Below are 25,051 nucleotides of genomic sequence, written 5' to 3'. Positions count from 1 at the left end.
AGTGTGTGGTAGGGGGATGGACAGGTGGCACAATGTCTGCTTCTCAGCCCCGGCAGTCCCCGAGCCCTGGAAGTGACTTCTACTCCTAGCCTTGGAAAGTGCTTCCCACTATCTCCTTACTTCCCACTTAAGCTGGGGGCCTCCTGCTCTCCTCTGAATTCTAAGCTAGAGCTTTCCCTTGAACATCTCTTCTTAATTCCTGAGTGCCACCCCTACCACCGCCGCCCCCTCCCGCCCCATCCCCCCACTCCCAGCTAGTCAGACCATGACATTTACTCACCAGACAGAAGCAGCTTGGTGTTCTTTATTGCCACCATGTCCTTCTGGAGACACAGAACCCCCCAGCAGGCCAGGGAGGCAAGGCAGGCTGGGCTGCCAGGAAGCCGGGAGGGGGATGCCCTAGCACCTTGGTCCTGTTGAGGCTCGAAGTGCCTGCTTGGCCCTGACCAAGGGGCCAAGTGGAAGCCTGTGCTGGCTATGGGGAAGTGCCAGGCTCACATGGTCCAATAGGCATAGACGAGGGTCAGAAGGATGCAGATGGCCACAGAGAGCAGCATGTTTTTCCGGTTCTCTTGCCGAAGCAACTTCAGTTCCTTCTCTGGAAGGAAAGAGGGTGATAGGGATGGGACCGGCAGTTTAGGTCCATCCACTGCTCTTCTCTGCCTCTCCAATGAGTGAGTACACACTGCTGAGGGCAGAGACGCCCCCTTCCAGCCACTTCCCCACCCATAAAAATGACTGTCCTTAGTCTACCCAAATCCTGACACACCCTTTTGGCTACAGAACCAGCCTAATAAAGTCCCGATGCCCAATGCTGCTCAACTATTGCTCATTAAATGTGGTTGAGGTTGAGGATGAGGTAGGTGGAGTCACCAAAAATGCCACCCCTGAAAGCCAGGCTAGGAGGTGGTGTGACGTTGCCAGGTGAGTCTGCTCGCCTGTCAAGGGGTTGGGTGTGTGGTGTCCATCATCCACCAACCAGAAACTGAGGGCCCCCGGGGCCTCCCTGGGCCAGAAGGTGGAGTAGATGCTAGGTGGGGCTGTTTCCTGAGTCCCTGCCCTCGTGTCAGGTGCCCGGTTGAGCAGAATCTAGGGATGCTAAGAGGCAGTTTGTGTCCGTGAGGCAGCTGGTCTTGACTCTAGAGGAAATTAGTCCTGCTGCTCTGTGGCCCTACTTGTACCTAATTATCCCCCCAGGTGACATGCAGGTAGGGGGTACTCTGTGAGGGCTAAATTGAGTAGTGGTATGGTTTTGTGTGAAAACTGCTAAACTTGAAGGGAAACTGATATCCCACCCCTGTCTGTGCTGGGCAGTGGGAGGAGACACCTGCTGAGCTGCTCTGGGCAGGCCAGACGGAGTCCAGGGCCCAGGGTGCGCCGGACCAGCCATGCTGAACTCCAGGCAGGGTGGGTGGGTATGCACTGCGCCTACGGCATTCATCAGACCAGAGCTTCTGGTGGGCTCCCTGCCATCAGAGCCTTCCTGGGGCCAATTCTTGGCTAGGCCTGGCCCCCCAGGGGAGAACAGAACAGACAAATCTGAGGAGCACCTTAGACCACGGTCCTCCCCAGCCTTTAGTGGGGAGCCCACCAGCCTGTCAGCAGGCTGCCGTCTAGCAGCCCAGTGGGCCTGGCCTGTACCTGCCTCTGCCCCCAGCGCCCAGAAGGTGGCGGCATCACTCCACCCACAGGAGCCCTTGCAGTACCCAAGTGGGAGGTTCAAACATCACTTCCACTGCAGTTTTCCTGGGAGAGTGTGGCAGGGTAGGCTGCACTGGGGTAGGGGGAGGGCAGACTTCCAACGTCTGGGTGAATGAGTGTCTTCTAGACCTGGCCACGGCCACATCCCTTCACCCCAAAGAGCAGACAGACCCACAGGCTGTCTCATCCTCCCTTAGAACAAAGGAACAAACCTGCTCTCCCGCAGGTGGCTGGGCCTAGCATGAGTGTCTGCAGCCTCTGGGGGCTGGCTCCCTCCCAAAGGACCTCCTTGCTCCCTGCCGCCTTGTCAGGCTCCTTGGGCTTCTGATCCCTTCGGGCCCTGGGAACTGGAGGCTGGGGCTAGTAACTGAAAGAACTTTCTTACCGTAGTTGGAGGCTTTGCTCATTAGGCTGTTTTTCTCCTTCTCCAGGGACCTCCTGTGAAGGGGAAGGAGTTTCATGGCCCAAACCCTTTTCCTTTTCCCCACCTGAGTGGCAGCTGGCATGCCAGGTTGGCAGGGCTCGGGTCTTGTTGTGGGGGGGCATTGAAGCTAAGATGTCAGAGACCCAAACCCTCTGCCTCGGGCTTAGTTACTTTGGGGACCCAGGATAGAGACAAGGGGTGGGGGCCTGATGGGAAGGGTGGGGTGGCTGGGCAGGAGCATTACCTGGCCTCTGGGCTCAGCTCCCCACTGTGGAGCCTGGTGTTCACGGCCTCTAGGTCTCTCCGACACTGGAACAGCTTCTTCTCTAGCCCATCGATCTAAAACACAGGCCACAGAGAGGTGGGCTGCCGAGCCTTCAGCTCTCAAAACACTGGGACCAGGAAGCAGGGCCTACAGGAGTCTTCTTGGACAGGTGTCCCCACAATTGGTTTGGCAGGGCAGGGCACCCAGGCCCATCTTCCCTGGAGTGTCTTTGTTTTGCTGTCCTCTGCCTCCATGGCTCAGCTCTGAGCTGCACAGGACAGTGGTCTAAACCACGCTGGAAACAGCAGTGGCTTTTGCCCAGGGTATCACAGCTGTCCTGACCCTCTGGGGGTGGAGAGGAGCAGCCCCTTGGTCTGCTGTCTCCCCAGCATCATGCCCCAGTTGGGCCCACAAAAGGAACAACTAGAGCCCTGAACACGGAATGCACCTGCCCCACGAGTGTTTCCTAGAGTGACGGAGATGCCGTGAGGAAACTCTGGCTTCCAAACACTCCACACGTGTGGGGCCGGGTGATTAGACATCTAGGGGCAACGCAGAGGTGTTTTTCTCATTGACACACTTTGTCTTAGTAACTTAGCAGTGCAAGTTGTAAAAATACATGTTTTTCTGTAAGAATCAATAAAAAGTACTGAGAAAAATGCCTCAAAAACACCTTTCTTCCTTTCTGACTTGGTTCTTAAGCAAAAACTTTGCCTATCATCAAGGTGGCAAAACAGTTATCTGTTTTTCCATTTGTTTTGGTTAGTTTCAGAGATGTGTTCTTGGGGAAATATTTGAGTAGTGGGGAAATGTTTTATAACATACTGGACTGGATTGTCCAAACCTGGGTCTTGGCACCATGCATTTGGCATTTAAAGTCCATCTCCTGGCCGGACACAGTGGCTCATGCCTGTAATCCCAGCACTTTGGGGGGCCAAGGAGGGCAGATCACAAGGTCAGGAGATCAAGACCATGCTGGCTAACACGATGAAACCCCATCTCTACTAAAAATACAAAGAATTAGCTGAGCGTGGTGGTATGCGCCTGTAATCTCAGCTACTCAGGAGGCTGAGGCAGGAGAACAGCTTGAACCTGGGAGGCGGAGGTTGCACTGTTCCACTGCACTCCAGCCAGAGCAAGACTCCATCCTCAAAAAGAAAAGCCCATCTTCCTGTGTCTGACTCAGGCTCCAGGTCTTTGGCCGGCCACCTCCCTGGCTGGGGCGACCCTGGGTGTCAGTGGGTGGAAAGTTTCAGGGGGCTCTGTGGCCTTCGCAGCAGCTGACTGCAACTAGTGCCTCGGAGCCCCATAGTGCTCCATTTCCCATCTCTGACTTCACTCATTCTCACCACTTCCTAGGAGACATGGCAAATAAGACCTCTATTTCAGGAATGGTAGAATGGGGGCCCACCAAATGGAATGACTTTCTGAGGAGTCAGGGTGGGGCACACCTCTCCTTATCTGTCTCAGCCAGTTCTCTGCTCGATTCGCTTCTGGTGTGAGACCCTACAGGTTCAGTAATCAATCACTGCAGGTAAGATCCCTGCCTCCCAGGACGGACGGCTGGTAAGAGGGTGGCAGGCATTTTGGGGCTGGGTGTCAGAAAGTCGCATTCCAAGTCTCTGGACCTTATGCCTCTCTCCCTGGCCAACACCCATCTCAGCCACTTCCACATCAGCCACTTTCCTTCTTCCCGAGAGAGGCCTGGCAGTGACACACCATCCACCCTCTGCCCTGCAGCCCCACCATTGCCACCTCCAGCCCCATAAGCAGGGCCTTGTGGGAGGGAACAACTGCAGAGTCTTGAGTTAATTGCCTGGTTAACTGTGTCATTTCTTTGCTAATAGGCACCCAAAGGGAGGGCTGTCCTGGGAAACAGACGCAGCCAGAAGATGGGGCTGTCCCTGGGGAAGCCAAAGGCCTTCCTAGAACCTGTGTGGCAGGGAAATGAAGGCAGGCTCAGGGAAGAGCCACAGCCCCATGCCAGTGTCTCAGGCCACCATGCACCTCCCACTTTACAGCAGCACCCCCAGCACACACAGCCCAGCCCCATAGCACCCTAAGACTGTTCCCTGTGGTGTAGAAACCACAATCAGAGAACCAGATTCCACTCAGGGGCACAAATAAGCTTAACTCTTGATGCCCTACCTCCTCCACCAGGCTTCCCTGTTGCCCTTGGCTGTTGGGGGGTGGTGGGTGCATTCCACCCTCCTTCTCCTGGCAAATTAACCAGTCAATGAGGCCAAATGTGTGTGTATGTGTATCACTTTTTTTTTTCTTGTTATAATTTTTTTTTAAGGCAGAGTTTCGCTCTTGTTTCCAGGCTGGAGTGCAATGGTGTGATCTCGACTCACTGCAACCTCCACCTCCCAGGTTCAAGAAATTCTCCTGCCTCAGCCTCCTGAGTAGCTGGGATTACAGGAGCACACTGCCACACCTAATTTTTAAAAAATTAGCACAGCTAATTTTTTTGTATTTTCAGTAGAGATGGGGTTTTGCCATGTTGGCCAGGCTGGTCTTGAACTCCTGATCTCACGTGATCCACCTGCCTCAGCCTCCCAAAATGCTGGGAATACAGGCATGAGCCATCGCATCCAGCCCAGAATATATTCTTTGTTGCCCTCCTGTTTGTGTCCAAATCTTATCTTCTCAAACTCTAGGGGTCTCTAGATAGTACCAACTGGCAGTCCATAGGCCAGGTCTAGTCCACAGATTGGCCCATTCCACTTATATATGTGACCTGCCTGGTCCTGGCGGATTCCCGAGTCCAAAGCTCCTGTCCTAGAAGGAACGGTGGCCATCTGTCTCCTCTTTGTGCCCACCACAAGGCCTGGCCTGCTACAGTCTTTGTATTTTTAGCCACAATGAGTGGAGTTGAGCATGGGTGGGACTGAGGGGCTGGGACAGACGGTTTAGGTCTCATGTAGCAACTGGAGTCTGAAACCATCCCTCATGTCCACAGAAGCTAGAAAAAGCTAGAAGGAGGAGAAGCAACTAGACATGCACATAAATTGTGCACTTTGCAGACTGCCCAATGCAAGCCTTCCTCTTAGGTGAGATTTCTTCTTGAAGCCCTTGAGCCAGGCCTTGGTTTGCATGTCATTCTGGGGAGGGAGCAGGTTGGGGATTTCCATCCCAGAACACCTCTGGAAGGCTACCAAGTGCCCACACAAGTGGTAATTGCCCCCAGAGCAAGGCCAGGAACTCATGCTAAGCAAAATCTTAAAATTGAGGTTGGCAAACTACAAGTGGCCAAGCCAATCTGCTATCATGCTCTGGGCAGAGCCTGCGGAGCTGATAGTCGGGGGCCTTTATCTGAACAAGCCCAATTCATCTGCAGTTCCACTGAATATTCCCACTTTCATTTGCCACTTTTTAATGAGGCTTAAATGGTGGAACACAAATCAAGGTTTTAGGGACTCAAGTTCTAACCTCCCTCCATGAATATTTATGTCCTGCTGACAGCTCTCTCTGATTCCCTTCTAAATAGCAAGTTCCCCTTCTTTATAACCCAGCTGCTTGATGTGGGCTAAATGAGGGGAGGCTAAGGCTGTTAAGAGGCTCTTCAGAGGCCACAAACCCATCCTCAGAAGTTGACCCTCCTGGGTCCCCAGCACTGGGCCTGGTTCGGAAGGCTGACAATCAAACACGCAGCAGCATTTGCTGACGCAGGAGCCAGCTGTCATTACGGGTGCAGAGACCCCAGGGGACCTGGCTGCAGAGGCAGGGAGGGAAGGTAGGTCCAGACGCCTCTTTTAGTTGTGGCCGGGGTCAGGAGTGGTGGCTACAGAGCAGAGCTGACACAGCAGGATGGGCCTGGAGAGGAAGGTCGGAGAGGACCCAGAAAATGGGCCTTAACGGAAATTCCGACTTGGATTTTCAGCCAACTCTCAACTACGTGCACACAGATTATGCACTTTGTAGATAACCCGAGGCAAATGTGCAGTCTTTGGTTAGTCCCTCCCTGCCACCACCAGGCTGAAGGCAATAGGACGAGAGCCCAGACCAGGACAGAAGACGTGGGGGTGAGGACCAGATAAGGAGACAAATGTCAAGAAGATTCTAGAAGTGTAACAGCCAGAACTGGGCAAGCATTTGGGAGCTCAGGTGCCCAGGAGCCTGCAATGGTGGTTCAGGGTAAGCGAGTGGTAAGGAGCATGGGCTATAATCAATGCCCTCGGCTGTCACTCACTTGTGGTATGACCGGGCAAGTCCCTTAGTTCTATGGCTCAGTTGACTCACATGTAAAACAAAGATAATCATGTTTCAAACTGGAGCAACACAGGTAAGGTGCCCAGAATACGCTTTACATGATCAGAGTTCAGTAAGCGTTTGCCATCTTTATTATCTGAGAGTGGTTTGCACTGGATCTTTGGAGAATAAAAGAAAGCCTAGTTAGTCCATGGCAAGAGTAAGAGAAGGTGATAGAAACAGGGGTGTGAGGTGGAGAGGAATCTCCATCGGTTGCTGACGGGCAGCACAGGGAGGAAAGCTCCTCTAGCTTGGATGTGGCTATTCCCAGTCCATGAAGGGGTTCAGCAGGGAGGGCCCCCAGGGTAGATGTCAGAACAGCAACAGGCCACAGGCCAGCTCACTCTGCTTGCTCCAGACATGGCATGCTGGGAACCTTGCCATCTTGTCCGGGGAGGAAGCTGGAGTGGGCCTCCGGAGCCAGGGCCGGTTGCAGACGTGGCGCCTGGTAGAATCCTAGCATGAGAGGCCTGGAGCCATGTCCAAGATGGAACAGCCACAGGGTGGCCTGGGCATCAGTGGGCATCTGAGGAAATGTGGAACGGCTGGTGAGGCCTGGCAACCAGAGCCAGGGCACACCAACACCTGAAGAGGCCCCATGGAAGGGATCCGACCAAGACCAGTGGGAAGAGAAAGTTACACTCTGAGGGCCACCGCAGCTCCCAGGACTCCTGCCAACAGGCTGCACAGCAGGGCCCCCTGGCAGGAAGAGGCATGGCTGGCTCAAGTGCTAGCACTCACCCAGAGCTATCTGGGCAGCACTTCTTGCTGTGACCTAGACGGCACTCATGCAGTGTGGGGACAGAGGGCACCTGCTGTACAATAACATGAAGAAGCACCATGCGTTATATTTACACTCAGAAAACCAAGGTCCATTTTTACACAGGGAAAAAGAGCACTGTGTCCCAGTCACTGAGAGAAGTCAGCAGGGAGCGCAGGGCTTTGATCTGCAGGGCGCCTGGAGACCCCAGAAAGTAAGAAAGGCGGTGGTATGGACAACTGTGAGCCAGCACGCCGTGCTTCCTGGCACCTGGCCCAGCCTGAGCCCTTGGGAGGCGCTGTGTGAAGCCCTATGCGGACGGTCCAGCGGTCCCAAGGAACAGGTGGGCAAGTGTGAAGGGTGTCCTGGGGGAAAGTCTGTTCTTTACCCGTAGACAAGCAGTGGCTAAAAGCTGCCTGGGGGAATGGCTGGGGAGTCTGCCTAGGCAGGGGAGATGCAGAGCATGAAGAAAGAGGGGAGGAGGAAGGAAAAAGAGGCAAATGAGGCAGGGAATGGAGAAGGAGCCTCCCTCAGGCAGAAGGGTGGGAAAGGCCCCAGGGGAAGCCTTGGGAACTGGGACCCAGCAAGTCCCGTTCTTTTAACAGAAAAGCCCCACAAGTGATGCTGCCGCAGTTAGTGTGAGAACTGCAGCTTCTCGGTATCAGAGCCTGGGCCAGGGAATCCTCTACCCACTTGCTGGGTAGAGGATAAGCTCAGGGAGGAGACCCATGAGACCGAGAAGGCGGTGTTCTGTGCAGAAGAACGAAAAGATCTAAAGTCAGCCCAGCAGTCAAGGCCTCAAAGGCTGCGTTGCAGGCCTGAGGGATGCTGGGGACAAGGCCCGAGCCAAGTAGGGCCGTCAATCCTGCTGGCAGGTGCCAAGAGCAGACAGGGCTTCTTCATGCCCAGCAGCAGGGGCAGGGACTCTTCCTGTGGCCTCCCTGAGAGCCCGTCCCACAGAGGCAGCTCCAAGCACCGGGCCTGGAGTTCAGCAGCCCCCAGGCAGATAAGCAAACTCCCCTCTGCTGCCTTTCTTGGGGAATATCACCTTATTCTGGGAGCTTTAGGGAAGTCTCCCTGGGGTCCTATACGCCATAAAACCACTGTGTTAAGAGAAACTGGAGAATTCGCCTGAAATCCCTGCAAGGCATCTTTTCAGGAGTTTAGGCCCTCTCAGAATCAGAGCCCCACTGAGGCTTCACTGGGGCCCAGAACTTCGTGCCAGCTCATGCACGGATAACACCCCTGCACCCTGGCCAGGTCAGCTGAGGGGGTGCCAGCTCCAGGTCTGGCTGCTGTTGGGGGCCTCATGTGAGGCTTTTCTTCTGCCAACAAGCACGAGACAGTCCGAGCCACAGGCTGCCATTCAGGCCATTCTCCTACGGAATGGTGCTCCCACAGAGCATCTGGACAGCCGGGAGGCGGCTCTCTGCCCACTCCCTAACGAGCCGCTGTCTAGGGCCAGACCTTTTTCTGGGAAAGGGCAGAAGGCACCTCCGGGGTTGGCGCTGGGCCACACAGGCCGCTCTGCTTTCTGGTTTAGGAAGTTGTTTGCTGTCTCTCCAGCCTTACTCTTGGGAGCTTCTGGCCAGCGAGTGACAGGTCTGCCGCAGGGTCAGGCAGTGGTCATGGGGCATACCCTGCACCTGGCTGGCCAGGTCCTTGCTGGGCACTGAGACCTTTCAATAAAGAGCGTGGTGCCAGGGTACCTGAGCCATGCTCAAGTCACGGAGTCTCCAGTGTCTGCATGACACAGCATGAGCATAAGCAGCCCCCGGAAACCAAAAGTCCAGGCAAAATGGAACAACAGCGACAGCAGCAGCAACACTTCTGTAGTCTGTGCTGTGTGCCGGGCACTGACCTACATGCTTTACACGGATCAACTCGCGTAATGCTCACAAGAACCCTTTGAGGTGCGTGGTATTATCAGCATCCACATTTGACAGACAAGGGGACTCAGACAGGGGGATGGGATAACTGTCCGGGGCCACACAGGCAGTAAGCCAGGAAGCTGGGCAGCCGGGTCTGTGCCCTCCACTGCCACGCCACATGGAGATGGCAGCAATCACCAGTTCTGAGGGACTCCTAGCCGTTGGGCACAGCCTCTACACCTTACCCCCAGGGCTGGGCAGGTTGTGGGTGGCTTCCTGTGTCTGCAACTGCCCTACAAGGAAGGGTCCCTCTGGATCTTACAGAGGAGCACGCGCCCCTCTCAGAGGTCTTCAGCACCTTGCCCAAGGTCATGGAACTCGGAAGGGGCAGAATTGGGGCCTGAATCTGGGTTTTTCCACGTCAGGGCTTATGCTCTTTCCACCACTTCAAGCTCTTTCTCCAAAATCTGTCATGAAAACATTCATGACAAAGAAGGGTTCTGCAAAACAAAGTGATTCCACATCCCAGCTGAAGCCCCTCTAAGCTTGCTGATCTGGCTTCAACAGATTCTCTCCTCGGAATAATCTTGTACAAGGCTCTGCTCAGTTTCTGTCTACATAACAGATACTCTTCTGTGAGGGAAAGCCCTGATTGAAATTTGTTTGCTGAGACAGAGGAGGCAGAAGCCCAGCGTCTGCCCTTACATCGAGCCAACTCAATGAGCTTCACAAACATCCCAGGCACCCTGCCCCAGATCACCTCGACTGTCAAAGCACCCTCCAAAATTCACACAAAACAGATCCAATTTGGAGAAGGAACACAGTGGGCTACTGGGGCCTGATCCCTTTCACTTGCTAATTCACAGCCTGGAGAGTGGTGTCAGCTGTTTCATCTCCACCCCAGCAGCCTGGGAACTAGATTTTTGAAAATCCACTCATTTTCACATGTCAGGAGACCCCAGGACGTTTATTATAATGGGTAAAGCAGCCAAGTGCCTCTCCAGATGGTCTCTGGCAAGAGCACAGGGCCTTTCCATCTGGGGCCTCCAGTCTCCACAGCAAGTCACATAGGAGTCTTGGGCCTCAATTTTCCAGGTGACCAGCCTGAAACCCCAAAGGGCCCATCATCCCGACACCGTTTAAGGGATGTTCTGTGGAGGCAGTTCACAAACCTCTGCCCACAGCCCCCCAAATCAGCAGGCCCTGTGAGGATTTCTCTCACAGGTTGTGCAGATGAAGACGGCAGACCTTCCCAGTTTTTAATCAATGAACGATTTTCAGGAAGAGCAGGGAGAGCCTGGGGGCTTGTCATTTGCCTGGTCACTCACCCCCAGGCCAGGTTGGAAAGGTGTGGGGGCTGCTGCAGCCCGCACGGAGACGGAGATCGAGCCCGGGTAGCACCCAAGTCGGACCATGCCCGAAGCCACTAGCCATCCCTGGGCTGGAAGGTGGCGTGGGGTTCGTTTTCTCTTCTTTCCTCCCGATATCTATTTTTTGATAAATTAGCAAAAGCTTCTTCATCGCTGAAAGGCTCAAAGCACTTTTCAAGAACTGGCATCCACCCCGAGCCTTATGAATTCATTAATTAAGATGCTGGCAGACAGCCACTCCACACAAGCCGCCATCCAGCCACGCTAGGTAATGAGGTTTTAGTCTCCTGACCCCCGTCAAGTGGCGCAGAGCCAGACGCAGGCTGCGCGAGAAATCACCTGCCCAATGGCGACCTGTCGCTCTTGTCTGGCAGCAGGTGAGGCTCATTTAATGGTCAGCGGCCCTTGAACAGTCCTCTGCGTGCTACGAGCCTTTTTCCCAGCCCCTGGCTTGGGGCTCCCAGCAACGTGGTGTCTCACCATGGGCTCTAGTGTGGCCACCTCACCTCTGACCACCGAGCCACTCAACTGGGCCCAGACGTCAGGGTGGAAGTTCAATGCCTCCTCCTGCCACTCGAGCCAATTCAGCAAATATTTATTGACAGTCCACTCACCTGCTCCTAGCCTTGTCTCAGGAAACTGGGAAGTTCCCATCAGCCCTGTGCAAAGCCTGCTCCAGAGTGGAGACCCTCTTCATCCACATTTAGTGCTTCTGCCCCACCCTGCCCCACAGAGGCTCCCACCCTGTGGCAGCACACAAATAACCACAAGCGTCAAGGCCCTTTCCTTCCAGTGCTCTTCCTGGCCTAGGCCATTCTCTCCCCTCAACCTACTACTTCTACCTCCTGGTCAGTGATCCTGCCCTTTTTTTCTGGTGAGGGTTCCAGTAAATTTTCAATGACTCCTGTTAGCTTTTATTCCTTACAGCAGATATTCTCAACTGGTCAACACAGCACTGACTCCCTACCCCTACTCCTTTGCTCACCTCTACTCCAGAAGGTGGAAAACCTCAGCAGACACCCTCCCAGCCTCCCTGCAGTTCGGCTTGCTCATGACCCAGTTCTGGCCAATGAGATGTTCCAGAAGTCAGCTAGGAGACTCTTGGGGAAGCTTATGCTCTGTTGATAAAAGGGACAGTGTTGTTGTTCCTTCCTCCTCCTTCCTAACTTAAAGTTTAATAAAATGACTGGAGCTGTGGCAGCTATCTTGTGACCACGAGGGAACAGCTAAGAGGATGCTGAAATAGATTTCCGCCAAGATGGCTGAATAGGAACAGCTCCGGTGCGCAGGTCCCAGTGAGAGCGATGCAAAAGGCAGGTGATCTCCGCAGTTCCAACTGAAGTACCTGGTTCAACTCATTGGAACTGGTTAGACAGCGGGTGCAGCCCAAGGAGGGTGAGCCAAAGCAGGGTGGGGCATCACCTCACCCAGGAAGTGCAAGGGGCCGAAGAACTCCCTCTTCCTAGCCAAGGGAAGCCATTAGGGACTTTTCCTGATACTCTGGCACTCTGGCTTAGATACTGTACTTTTCCCATGGTTTTCACAACCCGCAGACCAAGAGATTCCCTCTGGTGCCTACGACACGAGCGCCCTGGGTTTCCAGCACAAAACTGGGCAGCCGCTGTTTTAGCCACAGAAGGTTTCTTTTTTCTCGTACCCCAGTGGCTCCTGGAACGCCAGCGAGACAGAACTGCTCATTCCCCTGAAAAAGGGGGCTGAAGCCAGGGAGCCAAGTGATCTGGCTTGGCAGGTCCCACCCCCACAAAGACCAGCAAGCTAAGATCCGCTGGCTTGAAATTCTCACAGCCAGGACAGCAGTCTGAGCTCGATCTGAGACATGTGAGCTCCTTGGGGGGAGGGGCGTCTGCTGTTGCTAAGGCTTGGGTAGGCGGTTTTACCTTCGCCCGTGTAAACAAAGTTGCTGGGAAGTTTACACAGCAACTGGGGAGAGCCCACAGCAGCTCAGCAAGGCCTCTGCAGGCAGACTGTGTCACTGGACTCCCTTCTTGCTGGGCAGGGCATCTCTGAAAAAAGGCAGGAGCCCATCACGGACTTATAAAGAGAGCCCCCCACCTTCCTGGGACAGAGCACCTAGGAAAAGGGGCGATTCTGGGTTCAGCTTCAGCAGACTTAAACGTCCCTGCCTGGCAGCTCTGATGGGAGCAACAGATCTCCCAGCACAGTGCTCAAGCTCTGATAAGGGACAGACTGCCTCCTCAAGTGGCTCCCTGACCCCCAGGTATCCTGATTGGGAGACATCTCCCAGCAGGGACTGACAGACACCTCATACAGGAGAGCTCTGGTTGGCATCTGGCAGGTACCCTTCTGGGACGAAGCTACCAGAGGAAGGAACAGGCAGCAATCTTTCCTGTTCTGCAGCCCCCACTGGTGATTCCCAGGAAAGCAGGGTCTGGAGTGGACCCCAGCAAACTCCAGCAGATCTGCAGCAGAGAGGCCTGTTAGACGGAAAACTAACAAACAGAATGAAATAGTTTCAACATCAACAGAAAGTATGTCTGCTCAGACCCATTCAAAGGTCACCAACTTCAAAGACCAAAGGTAGATGAATCCATGAAGATGGGAAGAAACCAGTGCTAAAAGGCTGAAATCTCCAAAAACCAGAATGCCTCTTCTCCTCCAAGGGATTACAGCTCCTCACCAGCAAGGGAACAAAATTGGATGGAGAATGAGTTTGACAAATTGACAGAAGCAGGCTTCAGAAGGTGGGTAATAACAAACTTCTCTGAGCTAAAGGAACATGTTCTAACTCAATACAAGGAAGCGAAGAACACTGAAAAAAGGTTAGACGTAATGCTAACTAGAATAACCATCTTAGAGAAGAACATAAGAACATAAATGACTTGATGGAGCTGAAAAACACAGCATAAGAACTTTGTGAAGCATACACAAGTCTCAATAGCCAAATCAATCAAGTGGAAGAAAGAATATCAGAGTTTGAAGATCAACTCAATGAAATAAAGCGAGAAGGCAAGATTAGAGAAAAAAGAGTGAAAAGAAATGAACAGAGCCTCCAAGAAATATGGGATTACATGAAAAGACCAAATCTATGTTTTATCAGTGTACTTGAAAGTGACAGGGAGAATGAAACCAAGTTGGAAAACACTCTTCAGGATATTACCCAGGAGAACTTCCCCAACCTAGCAAGGCAGGCCAACATTCAAATTCAGGAAATACAGAGAACACCACAAAAATATTCCTCCAGAAGAGGAACCCCAAGACACATAATCATCAGATTTACAGAGTTGAAATGAAGAAAAAAAGTGCTAAGGGCAGCCAGAGAGAAAGGTTAGGTTACCCACAAAGGGGGAAGCCCATCAGACTCAGTGGATCTCCCAGCAGAAACCCTACAAGTCAGAAGAGAGAGGGGCCCAATATTCAACATCCTTAAAGAAAATAATTTTCAACCCAGAATTTCATACCCAGCCAAACTAAGCTTCATTGGTGAAATAGAAATAAAATCCTTTACAGACAAGCAACTGCTGAGAGATTCTGTCACCAACCAGGCCTGTCTTGCAAGAGCTCCTGAAGGAAGCACTAAACATAGAAAGGAACAACCAGTACCAGCCACTCCAAAAACATACCAAATTGTAAAGACCATCAACACTATGAAGAAACTGCATCAATTAACGGGCAAAACTAGCATCAAAATGGCAGGATCAAATTCACACATAACAATATTAACTTTAAATGCAAATGGGCTAAATGCCCCAATCAAAAGAACAGACTGGCAAACTGGATAAAGAGTTATGAGCCATCAATGTGCTATATTCAGGAGACCCATCTCACATGCAAAGACACACTTAGGCTTCAAATAAAGTGATGGAGAAATATTTATCAAGCAAATGGAGAACAAAAAAAAGCAGGGGTTGCAATCCTAGTCTCTGATAAAACAGACTTTAAACCAACAAAGATCAAAAGAAACAAAGAAGGACATTAGATAAGGGTAAAGGGATCAATGCAACAAGAAGAGCTAACCATCCTAAATATATATGCACCCAATACAGGAGCACCCAGATACATAAAGCAAGTTCTTCATGACCTACAAAGAGACTCAGACTCCCACACAATAATAGTGGGAGACTTTAACACGCCACTGTCAACATTAGACAGATCAATGAGACAGAAAATTAACAAGGATATCCAGGACTTGAACTCAGATCTGGACCAAGTGGACCTAATAGACATTTACAGAACTCTCCACCCCAAATCCACCCAATATGCATTCTTCTCAGCACCACATCACACTTATTCTAAAATTGACCACATAATTGCAAGTAAAACACACCTCAGCAAATGCAAAAGAATGGAAATCATAACAAACAGTCTCTCAGACCACAGTGCAATCAAATTAGAACTCGGGATTAAGAAACTCACTCAAAAACTGCACAACTACATGGAAACTGAACAACCTGCTCCTGAATGACTAATGGATAAATAATGAAATGAAGGCAGAGATAAAGATGTTCTTTGAAACCAATGAGAATGAAGACAAAATGTACCAGAATCTCTGAGACACATTTAAAGCAGTATGTAGAGGGAAATTTATAGCACTAAATGCCCACAAGAGAAACAAGGAAAGATCTAAAATTGACTCTCTAATGTTGCAATTAAAAAGTACTAGAGAAGTAAGATCAAACAAATTCAAAAGCAAGCAGAAGACAAGAAATAACTAAGATCAGAGCAGAACTGAAGGAGACAGAAACACAAAAAAAAAAACCCTTCGAAAAAAATCAATGAATCCAGGAACTGGTTTTTTGAAAAGATCAACAAAATAGATAGACTGCTAGCCAGGCTAATAAAGAAAAGAGAGAAGAATTAAATGATGCAATAAAAAGTGACAAAGGGGATATCGCCACCAATCCCACAGAAATACAAACTACCATCAGAGACTATTACAAACACCTATGTGCAAATAAACCAGTAAATCTAAAAGAAACCTATAAATTCCTGGACACTTACACCCTCCCAAGACTAAACCAGAAAGAAGTTGAATCCCTGAATAGACCAATAACAAGGTCTGAAATTGAGGCAGCAATTAATAGCCTACTAACCAAAACAAGTCCAGGACCAGACAGGTTCACAGCCAAATTCTACCAGAGGAACAAAGAGTAGCTGGTACCATTCCTTCTGAAACTAATCCAAATGATACAAAAAGAGGGAATCCCCCCTAACTCATTTTATGAGAGCAACATCATCCTGATACCAAAACCTGGCAGACACACAACTAAAAACAAAAATTTCAGGCCAATATCCATGATGAACATTGATTCAAAAATCCTCAATAAAATACTGGCAAACTGAATCCAACAGCACATCAAAAAGCTTATCCATCATGATCAAGTCGGCTTTATCCCTGGAATGCAAGGCTGGTTCAACATCCGCAAATCTATAAATGTAATCCATCACAAAAACAGAACCAAAGATAAAAACCACATGATTATCTCAATAGATGCAGAGAAGGCCTTCAGCAACATTCAACAACCTTTATACTAAAAACTCTCAATAAACTAGGTATCGATGGAATGTATCTCAAAATAATGAGAGCTATTTATGACAAACCCACAGCCAATACCATACTGAATGGGCAAAAACTGGAAGCATTCCCTTTGAGAACTGGCACAAGACAAGGATGCCCTCTCACCACTCCTATTCAACATAGTATTGGAAGTTCTGGCCAGGGCAATCAGGCAAGAAAAAGAAATAAAGGGTATTCAATTAGGAAAAGAGGAAGTCAAATTGTCTCTATTTGCAGATGGCATGACTGTATATTTAGAAGACCCCATCGTCTCAGCCCAAAATTTCCTTAAGGTGATAAGCAACTTAAGCAAAGTCTCAGGATACAAAATCAACGTGCAAAAATCACAAGCATTCCTATACACCAGTAATAGAGAGTCAAATCATGAGTGAACTCCCATTCACAATTGCTACAAAGAGAATAAAATACCTAGGAATACAACTATCAAGGAATGTGAAGGACCTCTTCAAGGAGAACTGGAAACCACTGCTCATGGAAATAAGAGAGGACATAAACAGATGGAAAAACATTCCACGCTCATGATTAGGAAGAATCAATATCGTGAAAATGGCCATACTGCCCAAAGTAATTTACAGATTCAACACTATCCCCATCAAGCTACCATTGACTTTCTTCACAGAATTGGAAAAAAACCACCTTAAATTTCATATGGAACCAAAAAAGAGCCTGCATAGCCAAGACAATCCTAAGCAAAAAACAAAACAAGCAAACAACCAAAAAAAGAAAACACAAAGCTAGAGGGATCATGCTACCTGACTTCAAACTATACTACAAGGCTACAGTAATCAAAACAGCATGGTACTGGTACCAAAAGAGAGATATAGAGCAATGGAACAGAACAACCATCTGATCTTTGACAAACCTGACAAAAACGAGCAATGGGGAAAGGATTCCCTATTTAATAAACAGTGTTGGGAAAACTGGCTAGCCATATGCAGAAAGCTGAAGCTAGATCCCTTCCTTACATCTTACACAAAAATTAACTCCACATGGATTAAAGATTTAAACATAAGCCTTTCTCCGCCATCGTGGTGTGTGCTTTACTCCATTTCTCGCCATGTCTTCTCACAAGACTTTCAGGATTAAGCGATTCCTGGCCAAGAAACAAAAGCAAAATCGCCCCATTCCCCAGTGGATTCGGATGAAAACTGGTAATAAAATCAGGTACAACTCCAAAGGGAGACACTGGAGAAGAACCAAGCTGGGTCTATAAGAAATTACACATGCGATGGCACACATATTTATGCTGTGTGAAGGTCACAATCGTGTTATCAGATCAAGCTGAAAAATGTCACCGCTATCTGGAGAAGTTTGAACAGTTTCCTCTCTGGATCTGTTATGAAGGCATTAGTTAGTACAACCCACAGTACTTCCATTATTCATGTTAAAAAAAAAAAAAAAGGCGGCTTTGGTTGCCTGGGTTCAGTAATAAATATGTGAGACCTTTACCTTTCACTTAAAAAAAAAAAAAAAAAAAAAAAAAAAAAAAGATTTAAACATAAGACCTAACACCATAAAAACCCTAGAAGAAAACCTAGGCAATACCATTCAGGACATAGGCATGGGCAAGGACTTCATGACTAAAACACCAAAAGCAATGGTAACAAAAGCCAAAATAGACAAATAGTACCTCATTAAACTAAAGGGCTTCTGCACAGCAAAAGAAACTATCATTAGAGTGAACCAGCAACCAAGAGAATGGGAAAAAAATTTTGCCATCTACCCATCTGACAAAGGGCTAATATCCAGAATCTACAAAGAACTTAAATTTACAAGAAAAAAAACAACCCCATCAAAAAGTGGGTGAAGGGTATGCACAGACACTTCTCAAAAGAAGACATTTATGCAGCCAACAAACATATGAAAAAAACCTCATAATCACTGGCCATTAGAGAAATGCAAATCAAAACCACACTGAGATATAATCTCACACCAGTTAGAATGGCAATCATTAAAAAATCAGAAGACAGATGCTGGAGAGGATGTGGAGAAATAAGAACACTTTTACACTGTAGGTGGGAGTATAAATTAGTTCAACCATTGTGGAAGGCAGTGTGGCAATTCCTCAAGGATCTAGAACTAGAAATACCATTTGACCCAGCAATCCCATTACTAGGTATACACCCAAAGGATTATAAATCATTCTTTTATAAAGACACACGCACGGGTATGTTTATTGCAGCACTGTTCACAATAACAAAGACTTGGAACCAACCCAAATGCCCATTAATGATAGACTGGATAAAGAAAACGTGGTACATGTACACCATGGATTACTATGCAGCCATAAAAAAGGATGAGTTCATGTCCTTCACAGGGCCATGGATGAAGCTGGAAACCATCATTCTCAGCAAACTGACACAAGAACAGAAAACCAAACACCACATGTTCTCACTCATAAGTGGGTGTTGAACAATGAGAACACATGGACACAGGGAGGGGAACATCACACACTGGGGCCTGTCGGGGGGTGGGGCCTAGGGGAAGGATAGCAGGGAGTGGGGGGATTGGGGAGGGAAAGCATTAGGAGAAATACCTAATATAGATGACAGAGTGATGGATGCAGCAAACCACCATGGCACGTGTATACCTATGTAACAAACCTGCACGTTCTGCACATGTACCCCAGAACTTAAAGTATAATAAAAAAAAAAAGAAAGAAAAAAAAGAGAGAATGTAGAAATATCAGTCCTGACATAGCAGAGCTTTTGAACCAATGCCAGTAGCCACCTACCTACAAATTTCTATAGTGAGAAAAGTCTACTCCCATTTGCTTAAGTCACTGAGGTCAGTTTTCTATAACTTGTAGCCAAAAGCTTTCCAAACGGATAGATTTTCTGTACTAGGGGTCAGATCCAACCAAGTTATCTGCTTTAACATATTGGCTAAGACACCACACATCTTTAACTTATGACCAACTGGTCACTGTAACATCTAAAGACACCAGCTTGAACAGTCCAGCTACAAAAGAAAAGTGCAATGACCAAGGAATAGCTCGTTACTATCAGAGATCTGAAAACACAAACAGATTTTACATCAGGCAAAATCCTCCCATCAGTTTAGACTGAAATTCAACCTTTCCTTCCTCCCACACAACATTAAAATCAGAACTGGGTGGGTGATTTCTCATTTGAACTATAATTTTCTTATTAAGAATAAACTCTCAGAAGCTAAAACTCACAGTTTTTTCCAACTCTGAGATCTCATATGGTGGCAACTGAATTGGATAAAAAGACCTCAAAAGGAACCACTTTGAGGGGGAGGCTAGAAGGTGCCCTGGTTGTCCTAGGAGGTGACTGCCTGTACAGCTGGCCCAAGCCAGCCCTAGGAGTGAGTGCTGCCTGCCTGGTAATTGCTTCATTACAAGTGGAGACTGTTTGCAGGTGCTGAGATCACTCACTTGTGGGAGTTTTATTGCACTCGTCAGATTAACAAACATTTTTGATTAAATCACCACTTCATTGGCTCTGAGCACACGACTTTTAATAAGAGGACAATATCTACTGCTACTGAGCATCAGTGCACATTCAATACTCAGACCTGCTGGGGGCAACTGAGAAATAAGGTGGGGAGACAGCCAGCCAGATGTCAGGTTTTTTCCAAGGCACAGGGTTACAGATGTCAAATCTTCAAATATCCAGGCAAAAAGTAAACTTGGAGACCAAGATAGCAAATATAAATATCTATGGTGGTAGGAAGAGGGTAAAGCAATGCAATCCGCCCCAGTATAAAGCACCTGGAGAATACATGCCCCACCAAGTTTAAAAACATAAAAATCCATCCAGGTGCAGTGGCTTGCACCTGTAATCCCAGCACTTTGGGAGGCCGAGGCAGGCAGATGACTTGAAGACAGGAGTTCGAGACCAGCCTGTGTAACATGGTGAAACCCCATCTCCACTAAAAATACAAAACTTAGCTGGGCGTGGTGGTGCACGCCTATAGTCTCAGCTTCTCAGGAGGCTAAGGCACAAGAATCACTTGAACCTGGGAGGCGGAGGCAGCAGCGAGCCAAGATCACGCCACTGCACTCCAGCCTGGGCAACAGAGCAAGACCCTGTCTCAAAATAAATAAATAAATAAAAACTTAAAAATCTGTGTCTGCCAAACAGAAGACATCTGTGATCTGTATTTGGACCACAGTCAAGGAGTTTGTGACCCCTGGTGAAATTCAAGTCCTTCATGTTATAGACGAGGAAACCAATACCCAAGAAGGAGTTTGACTTAGCCACGGTGGAAGGATGCGAAAGAAATACAAAGGCTGGAGCTACCGTGTATTGATTACTAATCCTGTGCCAGGCATGTGCTGGACACTTAACACATATTGTCTTATTTAATCCTCACAACCACACTGTGAGGTGAGGTGCCATCTGCAGTGAGAGTGCAGGCTTTCTGTGAAAACATGCTGGCCTCTTTTTCCATAGTAAGCAAGCAGTAGCTGGCTACGTGGCCTCCTGACTGGAGAACACATTTCCTTGGCCCCCTTGCAGTCACGTGGAGTCACATGTCTTAGTTCTTGCTAATGGAAAGTGGGCAGTTTGGGCCCAGGACCTTTAAGTCTGGGGACAGGACAATGGGTGTGCTTCCTCCATTCTCCTCTTTCCCTGCTGGTGGACACATCAATGGGGTACACCCTGGGTCCACTGATAAGGGGATAAGATCCTGAGAGATTGGCAGAGCCAAAGGGAGGGAATCTGGCAGAACCAACATAGTCCTGGTACTCTAGACCAGGAGTTGGCAACTAAGCTCTGTGGCCAAAAGATCTAATACCTGTTCTTGTAGATAAAGCTTTAGTGGACACTGACACGCCCACTTATTTACATATTGCTTCATTTACATACTCCTTAGCCTGAGTACAGTTGGTTCTTGTTATTCCTGGTAGCTGTGTCCTATAAAGTTGCCTCCAACACTGAATTAGCAAATACCGAACCAGGTTAGGTTCCTGCAAGCCTCTGGACACAGCATTTCGCAACTGATCCATACAAAATCTTGTTTTATGTGAGATTCTGTTTAAAGTGACCTTATTTAATATATATTGTTGCTTAATTAACAGTGGACCTCACAACCAACAACACATATAGTGCTGTTACATCATGAGTTATATCATGCCTGAACAATTTGTCTAAGAAACCTGTTTTCTTCTATGACACATTACAGCCTTCTTGGACTTAGGAACGCCAACAGCAGAGGGGTGGGGGGCACTTTAAACAGCAAAATCAGACTGGGCGTGGTGGTCACATCTGTAATCCCAGCACTTTGGGAGCCCAAGGTGGGCGGATCGCCTGAGGTCAGGAGTTCTAGCCTGGCTAACATGGTGAACCCCCTCTCTACTGAAAATACAAAATTAGCTGGGCGTGGTGGCAGGCGCCTGTAATCCCGGCTACTAGGGAGGCAGTGGCGGGGAATGGGAGGGGGCCGAATTGCTTGAACCCAGGAGGTTGACATTGCAGTGAGTCAAGATTGCACCACTGCACTCCAGCTTGGGCAACAGAATGAGACTCTGTCTCAAAAACAAAACAGCAAAATCGACAATAAAAAACACGAGAATGCAAAAAACAGGGCACTAAATAGACCACAATAAGGACCCTTGTTTACAAGACAGCTGAAGCAAGGCAGTGCATCACCTGTTCGACTTTAGCTGGGAGAATGGACCTCAGGTGACTCAAATTTTTTCCCACTGCTTTGCATTTGCTGCCCCTTGTGCTAGCCTGTTAGAAAAAACAAACTCTCAAACTTTCTTGTTCTAGAAGCCATTGAGTTTTGGGGTTTCTCTGTTACTGCAGCTCATTGTACCCTAATACAGGTTATAAAGTCTGTGTTCTTCCCACTACACAGTGCCATCTCATTTCACCACTCATAAACCCTCCTCTTCACATTTCCATCAGCCTTTTTCCTACCAAGTAGGCAGTATTTCTCAAGGGGTGCTAGTAAAATTACTTGCATCACCACGGGGTGTGTGTGGCTTGTTAAAAAAAAAAATGCAGATTCTGGCCGGGCATGGTGGCTTGTGCCTGTAATCCCAACACTTTGGGAGGCTGAGGCTGGCAGATCACTTGAGATCAGGAGTTCAAGACCAGCCTGACCAACATGGTGAAACCCTGTCTCTACAAAAACACAAAAGTTAGCCGGGCATGGTGACACGTGCCTGTAATTCTAGCTGCTCAGGAGGATGAGGCATGAGAATCACTTGAACCCGGAAGACAAAGGTTGCAGTGAGCCGAGATCGCACCACTGCACTCCAGCCTCGGCAATAGAGCAAGGCTCTTTAAAAAATGCAGATTCCTTGTTAAGAATGCACATCACAAAGTCCTACTGAATTACTTGGCAAGTGGGAAGAGTTCAACTCTCCACTTATAACAAAGCTTGTAAGTGACTCTATACATGCTAAAATCTGATAATCACTGAACTCACTAGTGAAGCCTGAAGACTGTTACCCTGTACGTCTCCTGCAACCTTTGGGACGATGCCTTAAGGGAAGGGAAACAGGAAGCAAGATGTATTTCCAGGAAGACCACGTGTGCTTGATTCTCAGCTCCACCACTTCCACCACTTGAGCCTGGATTCCACCTGAAACCTCACTTTCCTTATCTGTACAAACCTCACAGGCTTGCAGTGAGGATGAAGCAATGAAAGCAGCATGTAGCGGTTGTTCAATATGCATGTTTTCTTTCCCTTCTATATGCAGCAAATTATTTTTAAGCCGTTCAGTGACATCACCAATTCCAGAATTCTCTTGTCATATTCCCAAAGTAATTTTGAAGGTACAAGCTTCAGTACTCTGGAGGAAAAATTTCCTCTTTTAGAGGATATTTAAACCATCAGTAATATACACCAGAATGGGCTCCCTCATCTTTGCGTCCTAGCCCTTTAGAGTTCCCCCTCATCTACAGGTCCCTATTTCCCTGCGGTCTTCCTCACCTCTGAACCCATCCTTTTGTTCTGTGTCCCCCGCTTTGAGTCCCCTCACTTCTGTGCCAGGCCGTCTTTGGGGCTCCCCTTCACTTCCATGTCTCTTCCTCTCTGGAGGTGCCCTCGGGTCTGGTTGGCCCATCCGGCACCTCCTTGGGTTCCGTCGCCTCCGGGAACCCTGAAGGCCTTCTCACCCCTCGCGTCCCTCTCCCCAAGCCGCGTTGCCCTCTCTTCCTCCACTTGGCTCCTCCTCCCACCTATAGCCCAGCCCATTCCTTACCCCGCGGCCAAGAGAAGGCAACTGACGAGGTGGCCCAAAACCCACTTCTCCCCTCACCTCTAGAGCGACGCCCAGATTCTCCCGCTTCTTTTTAGTCATGTTACTTGCCGGGATCCCCCAGTCATCACTTGACGCGCCCACCAAGTAGCTATGCGCATGCTCAAGTCTTCGTACTTCTCCCTCATTGGCCGTCGAGACAGCGGGAGGTGAGTCTGCTGCCGTCGCCATCTTGTTGAGGGGCGCGGCCGGCTTGGTGCGGCCATGTTTATGAGGGGCAACGTCTAGCTTGAGGCCTCAGTCTAGGTGGATGGAGGGAGGAAATTTCGGTACAGGGAGGCACAAGGGACTGCCCGGGAGTGAACCTACCCCTTTATTCCCCAGTTCTAAGCCGCTTTGATCACTGAGAGCCTTTTTTAACCCCATATTCTCTTTCAGTGTGTTTTGTGTTTCAGCGACCACCCACCCCCGTTTAGGCCACGCCCCCCAGTCAATTTCTGTCCGTCTTTCAAGGCCTGTGCTGGAGCCCTGAGCTCCTTGGTCTATGGAATCTGATAATGGCCTTCTATTGTTATTCCTGCTTTGTGTCTTGATTTCTTGCTCTTTTATTTGGGTTTGTTTTATTGTAATAACAGCCTACAAACAGCACAGAAAACATGTAACTGAGAAGCAGCATCCTTTATTCTACCAACCTTATCAGTTCCTCTTTGCTTCTGTTTATTTCTCCCTGGCTTGGCCTCACACACAGTATTTTATACCGTTGTAATCCTACTATTCTGTACACCGTAAACCCACGGCCTTTGAAATATTTTGACTGTGACCCCACGATAAAAAATATATTTTATACCATGGCCCAGTTACTGATGAAACCAAAACCAAAGTTTCACAGCAAGTACCTTTACCGCCTGTGATGCACTCTGTTATTTTCTGTTCTAGCCTATTTAATTAAAAAAACAAGTTGGTGGCAGGAGACCTCTTAGGTTTATTTCATGACCCCTTAATGGAGGGTGAACTGCAATTTGAAAAACGCCGCCAAAGACCTTTTTCCGTGTCTTTGAAATCATCATTTGCAGTGGCGGCATGTGGCACTAAGTGAGTCTCTCTGGTTCTTGCATTGGACGTCATTTTATTGACAGTAACTCCAAATATTGCCAAAGCAAACATTTTCGTGTACACAGCTCTGTTCTTCTGGATTCTTTCTTCAAGATAAAATCACAGAAGTAGAATTATTAGGTCAAAGAGTATGAGACCAGAATCAAAGCTCCTTATTTCCTGACTGGTTATCTCTCTGTTGGTGTCTGGGTTTTTGTGTGTGAATAATAACCCCAACTCAGTGTTTGGGGGAAAAAAGTGTTTTCAGATTTGTGTTCTCCTCTTGATAGAGTCATTGAGTGATGGAGCTGGAAGGGGCCTGAGATACCATCTTGCCTGGCTGCCTGACTGAGGCCCACAGAGAGAGGGTGTAGTAAATTCTATCTGAACGGGAAGCAGGCCACTGAGCAGTTGTTTAGTGCAGTTCTCAGCTTACCACCCAGCACAGGAAAAACTGGTTCAAGAACATTATCCATCAACTGTCAATCAACAACATTTATTGTCAGAGCACTCTTCACAGCATTGGTTCCAATCCCAGAAAAACCAGACTCTTTGCTTCCCAATTATCACAGGCACC

At 48.7% G+C, this 25,051-nt stretch overlaps 2 protein-coding genes across 2 annotated transcripts; one reads left to right on the top strand and one right to left on the bottom strand.

The window, feature by feature from the left end:
- Positions 1-286: 286 nt before the first annotated feature.
- CCDC167 (coiled-coil domain containing 167) lies at positions 287-23,518 on the bottom strand. Its single transcript, XM_012464341.2, has 4 exons — positions 23,443-23,518; positions 2,370-2,464; positions 2,087-2,139; positions 287-598 (listed from the first exon to the last, which is right to left on the bottom strand). The coding sequence occupies exons 1-4, from the start codon at positions 23,482-23,484 to the stop codon at positions 495-497; spliced, it is 294 nt and encodes a 97-aa protein (XP_012319764.1). The 5' UTR covers positions 23,485-23,518; the 3' UTR covers positions 287-494.
- LOC110567138 (large ribosomal subunit protein eL39) lies at positions 17,228-17,654 on the top strand. The gene has a single exon (XM_021665504.2). It carries the CDS (start codon positions 17,257-17,259, stop codon positions 17,410-17,412), a length of 156 nt encoding a protein of 51 aa, XP_021521179.2. The 5' UTR covers positions 17,228-17,256; the 3' UTR covers positions 17,413-17,654.
- Positions 23,519-25,051: the final 1,533 nt, after the last annotated feature.

This window comes from Aotus nancymaae, unplaced genomic scaffold (assembly GCF_030222135.1).
Source record: "Aotus nancymaae isolate 86718 unplaced genomic scaffold, 86718_ANA_hifiasm-v0.15.2.pri h1tg000040l, whole genome shotgun sequence".
In the NCBI taxonomy this organism is placed as follows: domain Eukaryota; kingdom Metazoa; phylum Chordata; class Mammalia; order Primates; family Aotidae; genus Aotus; species Aotus nancymaae.
Note: the sequence above shows the minus strand (reverse complement) of the source record. Positions and strands in the feature narration are given on the sequence as shown.

What these genes read in the sequence shown, in the direction of transcription:
- LOC110567138 (XM_021665504.2), top strand. Translation starts at nt 17,257, where the DNA reads ATGTCTTCTCACAAGACTTTCAGGATTAAGCGATTCCTGGCCAAGAAA.
- CCDC167 (XM_012464341.2), bottom strand. Translation starts at nt 23,484, where the DNA reads ATGACTAAAAAGAAGCGGGAGAATCTGGGCGTCGCTCTAGAG. An exon ending in ATCTGGGCGTCGCTCTAGAG is followed by an intron (nt 2,465 to 23,442) that starts GTGAGGGGAGAA and finishes CCTGTGTTTTAG; the next exon opens with ATCGATGGGCTAGAGAAGAA. An exon ending in GAGCTGAGCCCAGAGGCCAG is followed by an intron (nt 2,140 to 2,369) that starts GTAATGCTCCTG and finishes TCCCCTTCACAG; the next exon opens with GAGGTCCCTGGAGAAGGAGA.